Source organism: Phascolarctos cinereus, unplaced genomic scaffold (assembly GCF_003287225.1).
Source record: "Phascolarctos cinereus isolate Bilbo 61053 unplaced genomic scaffold, phaCin_HiC Scaffold_5;HRSCAF=322, whole genome shotgun sequence".
In the NCBI taxonomy this organism is placed as follows: domain Eukaryota; kingdom Metazoa; phylum Chordata; class Mammalia; order Diprotodontia; family Phascolarctidae; genus Phascolarctos; species Phascolarctos cinereus.
In genome coordinates, this window is record NW_027555958.1 from 293,310,426 (window position 1) to 293,328,324 (window position 17,899).

General features: G+C 41.1%; 2 protein-coding genes across 2 annotated transcripts in view; one reads left to right on the forward strand and one right to left on the reverse strand.

The window, feature by feature from the left end:
• NSF (N-ethylmaleimide sensitive factor, vesicle fusing ATPase) overlaps window positions 1–4,318 on the forward strand; it is a 203,698-nt gene extending 199,380 nt beyond the window's left edge. The window contains exons 20-21 of the mRNA XM_020997492.1: window positions 2,106–2,161; window positions 2,619–4,318. Of these exons, the coding sequence (XP_020853151.1) occupies window positions 2,106–2,161; window positions 2,619–2,640 (78 nt within the window). The 3' untranslated portion in view covers window positions 2,641–4,318. The remainder of the gene's footprint in view (window positions 1–2,105; window positions 2,162–2,618) is intronic.
• A 4,035-nt stretch (window positions 4,319–8,353) lies between these two features.
• WNT3 (Wnt family member 3) overlaps window positions 8,354–17,899 on the reverse strand; it is a 95,802-nt gene continuing 86,256 nt past the window's right edge. Inside the window, exon 5 of the mRNA XM_020997270.2 lies at window positions 8,354–10,489. The gene's annotated coding sequence lies outside the window, so the exon portion shown is untranslated. The remainder of the gene's footprint in view (window positions 10,490–17,899) is intronic.

Genomic DNA, 17,899 nt, shown 5'->3' on the forward strand with positions numbered 1-17,899 from the left:
GTAAAGGTATAGATACAGGTGTATTGGCTCTTTTCTTGGAAGAAGATAAATCTGTCAGAGTGCTCAGCTGCATTCTTCATTTTTTAGTCTCAGTACTTAAAAAAAAAATCATTGCATGGAGAAAAATATGTAGCTCTTTTCTCCCCAACCCCCACCTTCTTCCTTTGATGCCTCCAAGTCAGGGATCAAGTTAATGCCTCTTATGTATGTGGGGTAAAAGGAAGAGTGTTGCACTTGGGCCTAATCTTCAGCCGACTGACATTTCATAAACCTCTAGGTTTGAACTCCTTCATGTCAAATGGATTTCGTGCAGCTGAATGAATTCTCTTTAGATCTGCTTAAGAGAGGCTGAGCCTAAGTGAAGAGGCATGTAGTTCAGCAGAATATAAGTCATGTTACCTCTCTGTTCACTATACACAATTCTGTTAAAACTTGCACCGGACTGAGGATCTGCTCTGACTAGATGTCACCTGAGGGAATAAAGTCATTTATCTAGATTACTTTTTTCCTCTCTTTCTCTTGACTTTTAATTCCATAGCTACAGGCGAGTCAGTAAGTCATTGCTCACACATATTAAATATATTAAATGGGCAAAGACCTGCAAGTACTGACTACAACAGAGTTGCAGCCAATTTCATTTTTTAAAAACTTCACAATTGATTCACATGTAGTTTTATACCCCCCCCAAAAAATGTTTCTTTTGTTAAAGATTCACACTTTTCCTAAGTCATTTGTAGTATGACCTCTCAGCTGTGATGCATGTGAAACTCTTTTTCTTGTTTCCTAAGATAGAAAAAGTCAATAATCTTAAAAAGAAATCCAGTTTCATATGTGCCCACAGCTGCACTGAGTATCTGAAAGCTATTCCTGGAGGGAAGGGAGTTCCCTCTTGGGAATCAGACTCTCATCCTGGAACATTTTTTCAAAGTTAGGTATGTTTCTAACAATCCAAGCTCCTCTTTGAGCACTCGAAATGTTTTTGATGTGATCATTTTCTAAATTATTTCCCATATCTGCTGAACCAGTATGAGTGGAAAGTGGTAGGGAAATTTATTTTCACTTCATACAGGTTAGAAATGAAAGCCAGTGATGTGATTATTAACAGAATTGATCATCAGAGGTCCTGCTTCTCTTCTTGAGGAATTCCAGCATCCTTCTTTCCGTTTTCATCTTCACAACACCCTCAGGAGTTACAGTGGGCTGTATCCTTCTTTTTAGGTGGGGCCTCTGAGACCTAGAGAGGGGAAAGTGTTGGTCATGACAGAGTTAATCATAATTCTTTTGATTAGTAATTTGATCAAGTTTAGGACCAGTAACTAAGTTAATATCATTTAAACTTGTTTTCTTTCAAATTTAGTCTTGCTTTTCTTTTGACCGGACTCTGTGTATTGGTTGGTTGAGAGGATTTTCTTACCACAAGTTCCTCTAGTCAGCTCTTAATCACTAGAGAAGGGCACAGAGAAGAGAGAAGGGCATACGCATTTATATAGTGCCTCCTATGTGCCAGGCACTATAAGCTAAACACTTTATAAATATTATCTCATTAGATCCTCACAACAACCCTGTGAAGTGGATGCCATTATCCCCATTATTACAGATGAAGAAACTGAGGCAAACAGGTTAAATGACTTGCTAGTATCTGAGGCCGGATTTGAATTCAGATTTTCCTGAGTTCTATCCACTGTACCACTGTGAATCCACTGTGAAACGTATTTAATTTGAGCTCTTTGTAAATGGCCACCCGTCCAAGTTACTTATATACGTCTTCATGAACATGTAATGTTTTTCTTATGCTGGTAATAGCTAAGGAACTCCTGATGTGTTTTGTGTGAAAGGGCAACTAAACCAGTCAAAATGATGACACCCTGTTATAGCCCTGAATGTGGGAAGCTCCCTGGGGAGGTCCAGCTCTGCTTCAAAACAACTTAGGTATTCTGTTATAAATCATATTAATGGAGAAAAGACTGATAAGGAGCTTCTGTTGGTTAGTCAGGAGGTTACTGAAATGCGGGTGTTAGTGTTTATTTAGGATGAAGTAAATGTACAGTTAACTGAAGTGCAGCATATTGCTAACCTGGCTTCTTGATCTTTTTTGTTATATTTAGATGGATCCTGAATACCGGGTGAGAAAATTCCTGGCTCTCTTAAGAGAAGAAGGGGCGTAAGTAGATGCATTTAAAGCTGTCAACCCAGCTTACATTTTGATAGCTGCCTCTGTTTAATCCTGCTGCATCTAGGTTTCTAAGAGTTGCCTTAGAGTCCATATATTTGAATTCTGAGCCACACTTGGATATCTTTGTATTTCCTTTTTTTTCTTTCCAAATTATTCTCTATCATTGTAGGTGCAATCAAAAACCGAGCATAGATGTTGTACTGATGATTTGTTCTCCCTGACCTCCATCTCCAAACTTGTAGTCAGTAAAACTGATGGGGCATATTTAATGAATATGATCTTGCCTTGTTTTGCAATGCTCGTCTTGTCTGTAGCCAGTGCAGTAACAGGAGGGAAAAGCTCTGAAAGAGACTTATTTTACTGGTTCACTTTTAGAAAAGCTCATGCGGCAAAGAAGGGCCAACCCCGTCAACGTGGTAATTGTCTCTTTGATGTTCCTTTACAGTAACCCCCTTGACTATGATTGAATGTGGACTGTCTGCCGTGCAAAGTGACCAAGGGAAGTGACCGAGGTGAAGATGACCACCATGCATCTTATTCAAGGGCACCGGCCTAATGGAAATGCAACTCTCCCTTCCATAAGCCCTCAGTCTGCATGTGTAGTGCAATATATTCTCATTGCTTATGCTCGTCTTAGATGCTCTGGTGTTTTTGTGGCGGGGGATAGTTTGCTTGGTGTTGTGCTTCTGTTTCTGTGCAGACTAAGAAGACCTTCTCACTCAGTTTTTAGGTGTGGAAAGAATGCAGCCTACTTGCTAACATTACACATTTCAAGTGTTCTGCCCCACATACCACCAGTAAATTTAATGAGCGTTGCAAGTAAACATCTCGCTTGTTTAACTGAGACCGAAATCATCATAGGAAAGTGGGACAGGAGGGGTACCTCAGAGGGGATGTGATTCTCTATGTATTATTGATGTATTTAGATGTCAGAGACAAAAATTAGATTGTGGATTTCCAGAATACCCCTTATTACCCTTGCCTAAACACATGTGAATCTGAATTTCTCACTTACTCTTTCTTTGGTCATCGGAAATAAAGTTTGTAATCTGTGGTCAGAAAATTTTTACTGGTGGGAGAGCAAAATATGACTGCAGAGGCGGCAACACAGTGAAGACACAGAATTTTCCCTTAACATTATTTGTTTGATTTGGAGAAATTCAGCCTATTACTACTCTGTGTTTGTTAAAAAACCAATGAGAGTTATTTGTGGGAAAGTGTACTACCCTAAACAGAAAGGGGCTATTAAAAATCATTCGGGAACTTCTTTGTGCTAATTAGCGTCCAGCTTTAAGTGAGCCAGCTCCTTAAAGCACTATGAAGTTTGTTAGTATCCCTAAATTTGTCTTTCCTCCGTGAGAAAACTTAAAGGTTATAGTCCAGCCTTTCTTCCTTTGGAACCAGCTACCAAAGTGCTAATCTATACTATGCAGTATCTAAGGAATACACTATTATTATTAGTTGAAATATCCAAAAAGACTCCTTTCCCCCTAATCTTTTGGTTTCATTCTAGCAAGTATGTCAGATTTCAGTTGTCATCTGCCTGTTCCTTCCAAAAGGGACAAGGCAATCAGCATTCATTTCTTTTTGGTGACTTTTCTGATAACTGAGTTAGAATGTGTTTAATTAGGTCAGCTCATCTGGTAATGAGGCTTGTAGAGCATGCCACTTTTCTCCCCTACCCCCACCTTCAAAGGGAAGACAACCCACAGCCGAGTGACAGAGCTTGATGCTAGCCTGGCCAGCCTCGCTGCCGGAGCTTGCGAGCCCAGCGTGACGTGGGTCTCTGTCATTTGTCCTGCTGGGGGGAGAGCAAACCATTCTCCAGGCCTTGTGGATATCTTTTTAGTATAGTCTTATGCACATCATCAGCTTTCTTTTGGGGTTTTCATCCTCTGTTCATTTTAAGTGATGTATACTGTGAAAATCTGTGATTTCCAGTGGCCAGTATCCATGGTGACCCCTCTCTGTGTAAGATCTTGCAACTTCCTCTTCCCAGGAAATCAGCACATATTATATTAACTTAATGTCTCTGGTTAAATGACGTAAATGTTTTTATTGTGCTTTTGTCCAAGGATATATTGAGAACTATGTTATATTTAATGCCAATGACTGGATGCAATAAATAGCACATATACTTGGAAAGTTTGGCAGCCTCGTGACTTTGCTCAAGTAGCCAGTAGTCTCTCGGCTCCGTTGTGAAGAGAATTAAGATAGCAAGAGAAGCTACTCACTTCAGTCTCAAGGGGTGGACAATAGAGTAAGGGGTCGATTTTTTTTTTTTGCCAAGAATCACCAGCTATGTATAAAAAAGGTACACTACAAGTAAAATTGCGAGTGCTTTATTTTATTTTTCCCATTGGGAAACTGAGGTACAGAAGCCAGGCAATAAGTCAGTAATGAAGTTAGAAAGATTCTTAATTAGAGCTATACCCTTCTGTGAAGCACACAAAGCAAGCAGTTCCAATCTTTCCACAGGGGTTCTTCACAGCTCTTTTCGTGGTAAATTTTGGTGTCCCTCTGAGATTTTTTTTTTTTTGCTTTTGGTTTTATTACTCTGTTTGCATTTTCCTGTGGTATGGAATCTCTCTGCCTAAACTCCTTCAGAGTAACACTGAAGCCCTAAGTGACCAAATTAGGACCCAGACTATCCCAGAAGTCTTGGGTCCCGAGGTAGAGTTTTCCTGAGACATCCTGGAGAATTCTGGGGGTGGCTGGGGTGTCTCTCTAACACTGTCTGGGGAGTCTCTAAGAGCATCTGAGAACTCCGGAGTGAATCCACTCCCTTGGGAATCTCAGCAGATTTCTCCAAAAGAATGGCTTAAAAGCAAGAACCAGGCAATTACATATCTGAAGTTAGCCAACACACAACTGATTTCTGGAACAACAGGGGACTGGTGGCATCTGTCTTCCTCCCTAGATGAACAATCAGCAAGTGATTTCTATCAAATTTCTTTTAAAACTTCAGAAAAAGAGAATGCTTTTCACCTTATTCACACCACTTCCCAAACCCTTCAGTCCTCACCCTTCACTTTTGGGCCAGACAGTGACTTATGCTTTATACTGTTTGCCTGTTTGTTACTATAGAAAGGGATATAACCAGTGGTGTGCTGATCAATGTTTAACAATCAGCTCTTGGGGGTGGGGGTGGTGGGAGCAGTGTGTATGACACACTTTGCCATTTGATCTACTTTATTAGTATTTTCTTCATCACTTTCCTAAGTCTAAACAATCATCAAAACAGTAAATCAAGCCTTGATTTATAGCAGATGCAGATTTCCAGGGTGTAAATGCTCTCATATTGAAAATTTGACCATCAGCTCTCATGAGCCTTTTGGAGCTAGCATTAGCAGAGCCTTGGACATAGCATAATTACCTCTAAAATAATGCTTTGCTTCAGGGAATCCTTTCATTTTTTTTTTAAATACAGGTATTTTGAAACTCCTTTGAGTTTCCACCACAGATCACTAAACCCAGCTTTTCAGTAGCTGAACACAACTGATGGCGAGCACATTTTGTTCAAAGCCTGTAGTCCCAGGTGAAGGACAACTCCAGTCTAAATACGAAGGTGGAATCAGCATTCTTTCCTTTTCTTTCCCTGCTAGCTTGGTTGCAAGCCTCTTCAAAGCGGTGGAGCAATGAAGGTTTTGTACCAGTAATATGAAGGTTGTACCTGAATTTTAAATTGAGGTGCTATAACCATAGGCAGCTTATGTTCTCTCAGGTGCTTCCAGGACCACGTTCTTGAAATAAGCCCACTGAGAGTGTGTGTGCTGTCTGTCAGGGACCGCACTCAAATTCAAAAGATACCACCTCTTATCAACAAGAATCCCTACTACACAAACATAAATAGCACAAAATTTGCAAGAGGATGAGAAAGGCCAATGACTAAAAGTTTCTTGCACACAGTCCCAATTCCCATACTTTGGGAGCATAACATAAATAGAAACACCATGCCCCACCTCTTCGCAAAGTGCTCCTCGGAGTTTCTTTTTTTGGGGGGGAGAGGTGGGAAAAGGGTGGGGGAATGGGATGAGAGGCAGGAGAGAATCAACAATAGCAGCCATAATTTTCTTTTTTTCTTCTTTTTTTTGGTGAGGCAATTGGGGTTAAGTGACTTGCCCAGGGTCACTCAGCTAGTAAGTGTTGTGTCTGAGGCCGAATTTGAACTCAGGTCCTCTTGACTCCAAGGCTAGAGCTCTATCCACTGCGCCACCTAGCTGCCCCAGCAGCCATAATTTTCCCCCCAGTTAATTTCCTTTCCAGCATCAACCAAAAAAAAAAAAGAAAAAGTTGCACTAAAATTGTGCCATTACCTCTGCTGCTTAGCCCTCCTTTGTCCCTCTCTGCTTTAGTCCATTATCTTTGCTGCTTCTTTGCTCTGCACTTCTCTCCCTGTTATTTTCCCTTCTTTCTTCCATAGTAAATGATATAACTTTGAAATGAACCTTCTGATTAGTTTTCATTTTATCTCTTCTTGAGGATCTTATTTCCTGGCTTTTTGTTAAGTCTCTGTGGCCATTTTGTCACCCATGAAACTGTACCTAAGTTATTCTGCTTACAAAATGAGGCAAATTAAATTCCTTAGTTCCTTCAACCTATCTTGCTAGGAGCTGGTGAGTCTCCTGAAGGCACGCTGCCATTTGTCAGTGGCCTTTCATCAGTCTGTAAGAGAGAGAGATCACACAGATTCACACAGACTGGTTGTCCACCCCTATGTTAAGACCTTAAGGAATGAGGAGGAAGGGGAGGGTTGCAACTACCTCCTGCCCATTCCACTTTTGCAAAGTTCCAGTTATTGAGAAACTTTCCTTCTATCGAAGTAAAATCCGACTGTCTTTAACTTCCACATACTGCTGATAGTTTTGCCCTCTGGGGTTACACAGAACATAATCTCTCCCAGATGACAGCTTTTCAAATGAGACAACTGTCGTGTTCCCTTCACAGCCTCCCCACTTCCCCCAGATCCTGTGTCTTCACCGTTCCAAGTTAAACATTGCTGTTTCTTTCACCTCATCCTCCTATGGCTCAGTTTCCCCCAAGTTGTCTTCTGGGAGATGTGCTACCTTAGAAGGACACAGTAATCCTGATGATGTCTGATTAAAATTGATCAAAATTGATATATAACCAAGTATGTTAATGAGTGAGTTACAAAAGAATGGAAAAACATTCTCTCCAAACTCTTAGGGGTATACTGATAAAACATCGGTCCATCCTCTGTCCTGATTAGTGTAAATTGTAAAGGTTGTCTGATAAGAGAAAGTGCAGAATAAATAAATAGTATAATGTAAATATGAAAGCACTTTTGAGCTTCAGAGAGAGTTGCTATATATATTAAAGGTGGAGTTTTGCAATTGGGTCTAAAGACTGGAAGAACCATCCCCTATTCTGAATTATAGAATCTCATGCTTTATAGATTAACTTTGGACTTTAAACCAAAGAAACAAAAACCCACCCACCTGGAATACACCTACTGAGAATTGCTACTCTTACTGCTCAAGCCAATCTAGAAATTATAATGTTTTCCATGAAATCAAGAGACCTGAAATGTCATTCCCCACTCACCGGCCATCATCTTCATTCTATGACTTATTCCTTATGGTCGGGCCCAGAGCAAACTACTTTTAGTGACATTTTACAGAACATTCTCATATACCATCATATCTTATTTTACAAAATAGTCACAGTTGTATCAGAGGTGCCTGCAAAGCAAATCCTGTATTTCTATAGACTTCCCTCATAAAAATTCCCAATAGACTATAAATTGAAAACATTTTGTGTAGAAGGGATTAAATTGGTGAGCAGTCCAGTGGAACTTCCAGAATTTTATGGTACATTCTTGACCCAAGGATCTCCTCTTTACCATCAAAACTGCCACTTTGTCCACTTCCAACCAAAACAGCTTCAGATGAGACAGGCGATCCTGAACATTTCCAGAATATAGATTCCCTTCCTTTTTTATGGAAGGAAATATAACATCTGATTTTTTTTTTAAATCAGGCTGCAAAAGTTCAGCTTAGCAGAAGATTCTGCTAATCTAACATATAATGCTGTTCAGGCTGAAAGGTCCTTAAATATAAGATATCAGGCTCTATAAATTTAGTCAGTACCCAATGTTATCAATTTTACAACTTGTAAATTATGTATATTGAGTTTATTTAAGCAGGAGGTTGCCTCTGGTAACTTTACATTGTTAGTAGCTCAAATTTTACTATGTGATATGTTTAGAATATTCTTCCACAGAGTAGGGAAAAGAATCTTGGGCTGGGGCCAGGGACCAGAAGAAAGCTGAGGTCTCCACATTTGGAATTTCATATTCTTGGCTTTGTGAGAGTTCATCTGTAAAGTACACAGACTATAACCACGTGTCAGTTTTAAGTTTGTTTACCTTCTCTTTAATGACTTAACAGAAAAAAAAAACTGCATGATGAAATATATTTTCTCCAAATATATATATAATATATTTATATAATATATAATCTTAGTTAACTCAAAGGTATATACATTGTATAATAAATAATATTTATAAAAAGAGAATTCTTTTGAATATAAAATCAAAAAGATCAACAACCTCTACAACTTTTTACAAAACTTTGGATACAGCAGGTTTGTAGGAAATTTCCATCGGTTACTAATACCTGACTACAGCAAGAATAATTACAATGTAATCAATGTACTATTATTAAATAATTAAGTCAGCTACTGGAATACTCCCCGGAAACATGACTTTTTACCACTTTTAATATAGAATACATAGGTATGAAAAGGCTGCTTTTAAAATATGTATCAGTTATAGCAAGCATCACCAAGTCGCCTTGGTTTAACACTTGGCAGTCTAAGGTGAGGTGGACAGAGCATTCAGGCTCCTTTATAGGGCAGGTGGGGAAGGGGAAGGGGAGGAGGAAATGTACTTTTTGCAGCTTAAAGTATGCATGCTAGGCTTCTAGGTAATCGTGTAGAGCATCTTAGACAGCAAGGAGAGTGCTACTAATTCTCTCTCCTGACCCCTGGTCCAAGAACATCATAGCTCAAATAGAAAATAACTTTCTTCCCTGAATCCTCTTTCCATGTATTTTTATAAAAGTCTCCCCCCCAAAAAAAAAATCATCTGCCTGGATTTTAATAGCCATCTACAGAAGATGTAAAATTGTCCCAAGGCTGGGTAGTTGGTCCTACTAAGTGCATCCCGATAATTTGTGGACCAAGAAGATCAATCCTGCCTGTCATTAATGGATTATGTCAAATATGTCAATGGATTATAAGTAAATGTTCAGAGTGCTACCTCTGAGTACCAATAAGGGGAAGAAAAGAAGTACTGATGAGCTTTTCATTGGATTGCATTTTTCCTTATATAGGTCAAAGAAAGATATGGACAGTTGTTGAGTATGGGGTGGGGGAATTGTCCTTATTTCAAAGGAAACAAGAATACTTCTCATTCCTACAACTAAAGGGGAAAAAAAGACCACGGATGGATGGCCTCATAAAGATTTCTGTAAGACTCCATTAGAGCTGGTGAACAAGCCTTACCCAGGTTGCCGGTTCACAAAAAAAATCACTTGACTGCATTTTCAGGTGAACCCTCTTTACAAAGAGACTTTGGGTTTTGCATCTATTGTTCATAAATACTTCTTAGGCAGAACAGCCTCCTGGAAAAAATGAGACAATGAACGGCTGCCGTTTGGCCAACTTAACAGGTGCTTAAAGTTCAAAAGCCTCTTGCAGAACAGCCTTGGCCCAGCCTACCACTTTATCCTCACTAAAACTATGGCTTTTCACCAGCGTGTAAAGGGATGTCACATTTGGATGGGAGCAGTTAGGGAAGAGGATGCCACAGGGGGCTGTCCTGCCTCATAATTCCCACCTTGCAGACTGAGGAATCCCATCGTAAGGAACAGTTTGAAAACAGTGATTGCTGTTATCCGGCAGAGAGCTCAGATCAGCCCAACCTGTCCTGCTGGAGTTGACATTTTTTTTTAATTTTTATTTTCTCTTAACATGTGCAAAGATTAGCTCTGGGGTCTGTGCCTGTCAAACCCTAGAGAACCAAAGAGAGAGCCTCTTCTTAAAAACAAAACAAAAACAAAAAACCACAAAGCATCCAGAGTAGGGTGAAAATCTTGAGGAAAAGGAAGGAGGAAAAAGTCCCAGTCATTGGGTGGGTTAGGTCCAGGTAATTTACCACACATGCATCTGGCATTAGTCTGTTTTGTTCAATGCTCTCCGATGCTGTGAGCATGGGTCTTGGCTGTAGATCCTGGCTTCCCATGGGACTGTGGTCAGTCCTCCCAGACACATGCTTCACCTGCTCCCAGAGCCCTTTGAAAAAAATAAAGAGAAAGATTAAAAAGGGAGGATCACTTGCCCCTGAGAGACCACCCTTCTGGGTGGGAAAATATTGCATACTTGTTTATTCTCTCTGTTCCACTAGCATTTCCATCTTAATAATGGTTTTACCTTCACTCATTAAGGGTTCTTAGCACTATGCAAAAGGTACTTGCAAAATCTGATAGCCTTGGGGACAAAAGGGTAAAAGGGCTTTACTTGTCATTTTGCAAGATTCAACAAATTTGGAATTTTATAGACGGAGTCTAACAAATAAAAAAACTATAAAGGCCAGGTATGGAAGGGGTCTAGGCTGGCTACCCTAGTGGTCTGTACATGGATGTTGGGTTGGTTGGAATATTAGGAGGGAGAATTCAAGTGCACAGTTTATAGTGAGTGCAGAACGGCCATCATCTTTGCCAACAGCCACTCATCCAACCGAGCAGACTCCTCTACCCAAAGCCTGCTGGTGTGTCTTTAGTGAAATCCCTAGTCACTGGTGCAAGGATGGGAATGAGGGTGAAAAGCAAATAACTACTTGCCCTGGACAAGTAGAAGCTTTACAAGATGTACATTAACGAGCAATGATTTGATTCACTTTACTGTCTCTGCACTTTTAGCAGGGAAGGAAGATTTGTGAGCTAATAAAATGCTTTATAATTCTCTGCAAGGCTGATTTGGAACTGGTCTGTGTACATAAGCCTGTAATTCATCACTAGTCATGATAGATAGCTCCGCACTGGTTTAAAGTTCATTAATTCATTCAACCAACATTAAAGTTGAGAGTTATCTGTGCTCAGACCACTTCTGTCTTTAAATTCTGAGCCCAGTGGTTGACGGGGTCATGTTTCTCAGCTTTCTCTGGGCTTTTGATTTTCAAATCAAAAAGCTCCTCCCATGGAGGATATGCTGATGAGGCTGTCTGAGGAGTTAGTTATCTAGCCCATCTTCCCCAAACAGGAATGTCTCATTCTCCTAAGACAGGAAGAGATCAATCAATGTTTCCATGATGAATTATCTTAGATAGGAACCCAACACCAACCTGGCTGGTTTGATGCTATTCCTCCAAAGTGCACCTTATGTGGCAAAAGGTCATTAAAAATATAGGACTTAACTTTTCTGCTAGTGAGCAACCCTAACCTGAAGAAAAAGATTCTACTTAATTCTCCTTCTATGAGAACACTGTAAGAGTATCTTACATTCATCTCATGTTTTGCATAGACTTTATGATGTGAACCTCACCCTTTTAGGATCAGGAAACTGAGGTTCAGAGATATAAATCTACTTGCCCAAGGTTTCCTGCATAGTGATAGATAGCTATCATACATGGATTACAGCCTGAAGACTAGAAATTAGGTCTGTGAAAACTTGTCAATAGCTCATTTAACTGTTTCAGGCTTACCTACAAATAACCAGGCTTAGCCTTTTAGAAAGGGCCAGGGGCCACTGTAGCCCTCTAGGTCCTCAAGTGCAGCCCTGGTTGGATTCAAAGGGCCGTACTCGAGGACCTAGGGGGTCACAAGTGGCCTCAAGGCCACAGGTTCCCCACCCCTGGCTTAGACCTTTGTCTGCTTGAAGGATAGTAAAGTCCATGATTCACACAAGACACTGGAAAGTATTAGATGCACTGGAAAGTAATGCTACTAATTTTTCCCTCCCAGAAAGAACCTAGGCTTGTTTCTGTATACTACTCTATTTTATAATCTCCTGAAGCCATTTTTACCAAGGCCCATTCTTTACAAGTGGTATCTCATTCTTCCCTTTGCATTGCTCTCCTTACCTCTCTGAGAGACAACTAGGTGGCTCAGTGGATAGAGTACCAGGCCTGGAGTCAGGGAGACTCATCTTTGTGAGTTCAAATCCAGCCTCAGACACTTACTAGCTGTGTGACTCTGTGACATGGCCCCATTCGCCTCAGTTTGCTCATCTGTCAAATGAGCTGGAGAAGGAAATGGCAAACCACTCCAGTATCTTTGCAAAGAAAAACCCAAATGGGGTTGAACACAACTAAACAACAATATTACCTCTCTGAACTCCAGACAGGAGTAATTGCAGTGAGCACAGCTGGAGGACCAGTTTCTAGACCTGTCTTTGCTAGTCTCATCTTGTGATCCACCCTCTGGCTTAGCTTTCCCCATCTCATTAGATTCCCTGTCTTCATGACTTCGAGTCAGTAAAGAAACACTGGTCAACCACCCAGGAGCCTACAAAGAGAAATTCTATTTTTGGTTTGACTCTAATCAACAGAAAGAAATTGGTTGTTGACGTGGAAATAATGAAAACCTTGAGGGAAAGTAAAGTGATCACTCCTTCTTAGTGTTAGTGATAGCGAAAGGATAAGTTACAAACATTTTGATGGATTCTCTATCAGGCACTTGAGGAGAACAGATTTTAAAAGATTCAAAGGTAGGACCCAATGCATTCAAGTTGATTACTATAGAAGAATTATTCCAGCCCAAGAGAGAACTTGGGAAACTCCCCAAAATGACATTTGAGAGAAACAAAGAGATGTGATGTGAAGGAAGAAGTTGTTGTCCAAAGAAACCAATGCACAGGAAACTCACCAACCAATTAAGAGTATTGAAAGACGTCTAAAATTAAAGTTTTCAAGTGTGGACCAGGGACCTTGATAGCTCCCTGAAACCCTTTTAGGGGTCCACGATATAGTTTTGTAATAATACTGATGTCTTTCTCTAATATAGTAAATATCAATAGCTATAACCCACATGAACAAAAGCTCTTTGGAGGTCTTCAATAATTTTTAAGAGTTTAAAGAGATCCTGAGCTCAGATTCTTATAATCTAGCCAATACTCACTATCATTCAGACTCCTTAAGAGTCTGCCCAATGTGACTGATGTTCTAATAAACCTTGTCTTTGGCTGAAAAAAAAAAAAGAGAGAGAGAGAGATCCTGAGACCAAAAAGTTTGAGAACTACTAGCTTAGAAGATGGAAGCAGTAAAGTAGAATGTCCTAGGTCCCATTGTTATTATTTAGTTGTGTCCTACTCTTCATGACCCCTTTTGGGTTTTCCTGGCAAAGATACTGGAGGGGTTTGCCAGTTCCTTCTCCAGCTCATTTGACAGATGAGGAAACTGAGGCAAACAGGGTTGAGTGATTTGCCCAAAGTCATACAGCTAGCAAGTATCTGAGGCTGGATTTGAACTTGGGTCTTCGTGACTCCAGGTCCCAGGAGCTCTATCCACTGCACTACCTAGCTGCCCTCCTCAGTCCCATGCTACTTAACATTTTTAACAATTCCTTGAATAAAGGAACAACAGATGGTATGTCGATTCGATTTTTAGACAGGATGAAGCTGGGAGAGAGACAACACACTGATAACTAAAGCAGGATTCTAGAACAGTAGGCTGAATCAAATAAGCTGAAACATAACAGGAATAAATGTAAAAGTCTGACATCTTGGTTCAAAACCTCAGCCTCACAGCTTCCAGATGGGAATGGCATGTCCAGGGAGCCCTAGGCCCAAAGAAGATCTAGAGGTTGCTGGTAATGGACTGCAAGTCCAAGATGAGTCAACTGTATGAGATGGCAAAAAAAACCTGATGCAGTCTTGGGCTTCCAGGAGCGAGGAGGTGTTCATTCTGCTCTACTCCGGCATGCTCAGAACACATTATCTGTATCGTGTTCTGTACATCACACCTTGGGAAGGACAATAACCAGCTTGAGAGGACAAAGAGGATGAGCAGGTGCTGAAGGGCCTCAAGATCATGCCATCGGAAGACGAGTCGACAGGACTGGGCATGCTTACCCTGGAGAAGAGAATACCTAGGGGAGGGGGAGGGGGAGAGGGACATGATATCTGTCTTCAAGTATTTGAAAACCAGTCACCTGGAAGAAGGATTAGACTGATTCTATTTGGCTCCAGGGGGCAGATCTGGGAGCAACAGGTGGGCATTGCAAAGGGGCTAGAAATAAGGGGAAACTTCCTAACAATTAGAGCTATGCAAAAGTGGAATGGCCTGTTCCCCTTTTCAGGAGGTCTTCAGACAGAGGCTGGATGACCTAACCTGGGTTGAGATGCTGCCTTACTACCCATGTGACCTCGGGCCAGTTATAATTTCTGTGAGCCTCAGTTTTTTCATCTGTAAAATTAGAGATTTGGACTCAACATGTAAGGTCCCTTACAGCTCTCAGTTTGTGGTCTCATGCACTTGTATGTTCTAGAAGAAAATGCTTTTCTGGTATGGGTTGGACCCGATGGCCTCTGGGAACGTTCCCGGTAGAACACTGAAATTCTATAAAATGAATGTCCCCCTTTGGCCAATGTTCACAGATTAGATACAGAGTAAATCTATGCTACAGATGGAACATTAGTCCTGGGGGACCCATTGGCAAAGGTCAAATGAATCTTGTGCTGAAAGTGTTTTCTTTAATTACAATACTTCCTTGATTTGCACAAATGAAACCCTCTATGAAGGCTGAAAAGGATTTTTTTTTTCCCCTATCAGATAGGAACCATTAGATTGTAAGCTCCTTCAGGGCAGGGACTGTCTTCTGTCTTTTTTTTTTTTAATTCCCAGCACTCAGCACAGTGCCTGGAACATAATAGGTGTTTAATAAATGTTTACTGATTGATTGATAGGAATCCTTGTTAGAAATTTGGGTCCAGAACCCTATGTCCTAGGGCGAGAAGGAAACCCAGATGGCATCTGGGCCAATCTTTTTTACTTTACAGATGAGGAAACTGAGTGCCGCAGAGGAAAATGGCTTGCCAAAGATCATGCAATAAGCTAGTGGAAAAGGCAGGGCCTGAATCCAAAAATTCTACATTTTTAGTCTAGTGCTCAACATTATTCTGTCCCCACACTTTGTGGGCCAGAATCCATGGCTAGGGAAAGGATACAGAGAAGGAACAGGACATAGCTTCCACCAGAAACACTTGGATCCAAGTAGGTATTGATGTGATTTAACATCCAGTTCTTGGCTAGCTAAGAAAGCCTTCTATGATTACTCCACCTATCAGAAAAAATTCTCCACAGATTGCCAAGGTTATCAAGCTGGTTTTGTCAGAGCATCTATACAGCCTTTTATGTAAAGGGCCTATGATTGCACGGCAGTGTTACAACACCCTCTACCAATGTAGATCGAGTGACCTGCCTGCCCATGGTCAGACCGCTAGTGATCAATCAACTAACCACTATTTATCAAGTGCTATGCTATGCCAGAAACAGTGCCAAAGGCTGCATGTGAATAACAATAGCTAACATTTGTAAAGTGCTTTTCAAAAAACATTACAAATATCGTCTCATTTTATCCTCACAACAACCCTGAGAGGTGGGTGCTATTATTATCCTTATTGTACAGATGGGGAAACTGAGGCACAGGGCAATTAAGTCACTTGTCCAGGATCACACAGCTAGCCAATGTCTGAGATGGGATTTGAATTCACATATTCCTGACACCGAGCCTGCTGCTCTATCCGTTGTGCTTCCTGACCACCTTTGAGCCTATTTTCCCAATTCTAAATTCATTTTTCTGTCCACTAAGTTATGTTGCCTTTCATATGATTTTACTTGTATATGGAAAACAGGAAAGCCCAGAGAGAGGAGTCCTTTTTAATTCATTGTAATCCTTATGGATGGGCAACAAAGCCACAATGTCCTGACTCCCACTTCAGATCTCACGTCCACAGCATCCTCATATTGCTTTTACAGCAAGTGGCCAGTTCAACCTGGATTTACCAGAACTAATCCAGGTATCTGGGAGCAAACTTAGTGATTCGGAAGGAAGGAAGGAAGGAAGGAAGGAAGGAAGGAAGGAAGGAAGGAGGGAAGGAGGGAAGGAAGGAAGGAAAGAAGGAAGGAAGGAAGGAAGGGAGAAGGGAAAGAGGGAGTGAGGGAGGGAGGAAGAAAGGAAGAAAGAAAAGAAGGAAGGAAAGAAGGAAGGAGGGAAGGAAGGAAGGAGGGAAGGAAGGAAGGAGGGAAGGAAGGAAAGAAGGAAGGAAGGAAGGAAGGAAAGAAGGAGGGAAGGAAGGAGGGAAGGAAGGAAGGAAGGAAGGAAAGAAGGAAGGAAGGAAGGAAGAAAGGGAGAAGGGAAAGAGGGAGTGAGGGAGGGAGGAAGAAAGGAAGAAAGAAAGGAAGGAAGGAAAGAAGGAAGGAAGGAAGAAGGGAGGGAGAGAAGAAGGAAGGGAAGGAAGGGAGGAAGGGGAAGGGAAAGAGGGAGGGGGAGGAAGGAAAAAGGGAAGGAAGGGGGGAAGGGAGGAAGGGGGGAAGGGAAAGAGGGAGGAAGGGAGGGAAGTAGAAAGAATTAAGTCCCTACTGTGTGCCAGGCACTGTGCTAAGCACTTTACAAATATTATCGCATTTGATCCTCACAAAGGATCTCATCCACCTAAGAGAATAAAGTTTATTGAAGACGGCTATAGTAAATTAAGAGAATAAGAATCAATGATACAACCAGAGACATAGCACAAAGAATAAATGATGCCAACAGAGATATTAGTCCCATTTTATAGCTGAGGAAACTGAGGCAAAGTTTAAGTGACTTGCCCAGGATCACAGAGCTAGTAAGTATCTAAGGTCAGATTTGAACTTGTCTTCCTGAGTGAAAAAAGAGGGAGCAAAAGCTCAGCCACCACCATCAGGCATGGTGCTATTGCATTAGGATTGGGGGCAGGGGAGGAGAGAGGCAGTGCTTGCTCTTCTGTGTACCAGAGAGGCACATGTCATCTGGTTGCATCATTTATTCTTACTGTCTCAAATAACCATAGTCATCTTGAATAACTCAATCTGTGTTGTTTTAGGTGGATAAGATCTTTCCTCTAACCCCAGTTTGGAAGCATCAGCAAACCTAGTGCCCACTTCTGTGCCTTTGCATAACCTGTTAACTCGCCCCACCATTCCCGAAATGTCACCATCCATCCCTCATTTCAGTCCCTTAGAATCTAAATTCAGCTACTTCAAATTCCAGTTCAGGTGCTATCCCTTAAGGGATGCCTTTCCTGGTCTCTCTCCTCCCTCTCCTTGGTGTCGAGCTCTTTTTCTCCTCTAATAATTATCCATATACTTATCTGTTTACACGTTTTATCCCCCCAGTACAATGTACATTTCTGAGGGCAGGGTTTGGGGGGTTTTGTTTGTTTTTGGTCTTTGTATCCTTAGCACCTAGCACAGTGCCTTGCACATAGTAGGTGTTTAATAAATGCATCCTATGTTGGACTAGACTAGATAGGATTGGACTAGATCATGTCCACTATTCTATCCAAAGCCTTGCTCAAATCCATAGACTAAAATATTGCGTCTTCATGCTAACCACTTTCTAACAGAAAAGTGATGGACTTGGGGTGCAAAATGAGACATGCATTCTTGGACATGGCCAATGAAAGAATTTGTTTTGCTTGACTATATGTATTTATTACAAAAGTTTTCTTTTTCTTTTCTTTTTG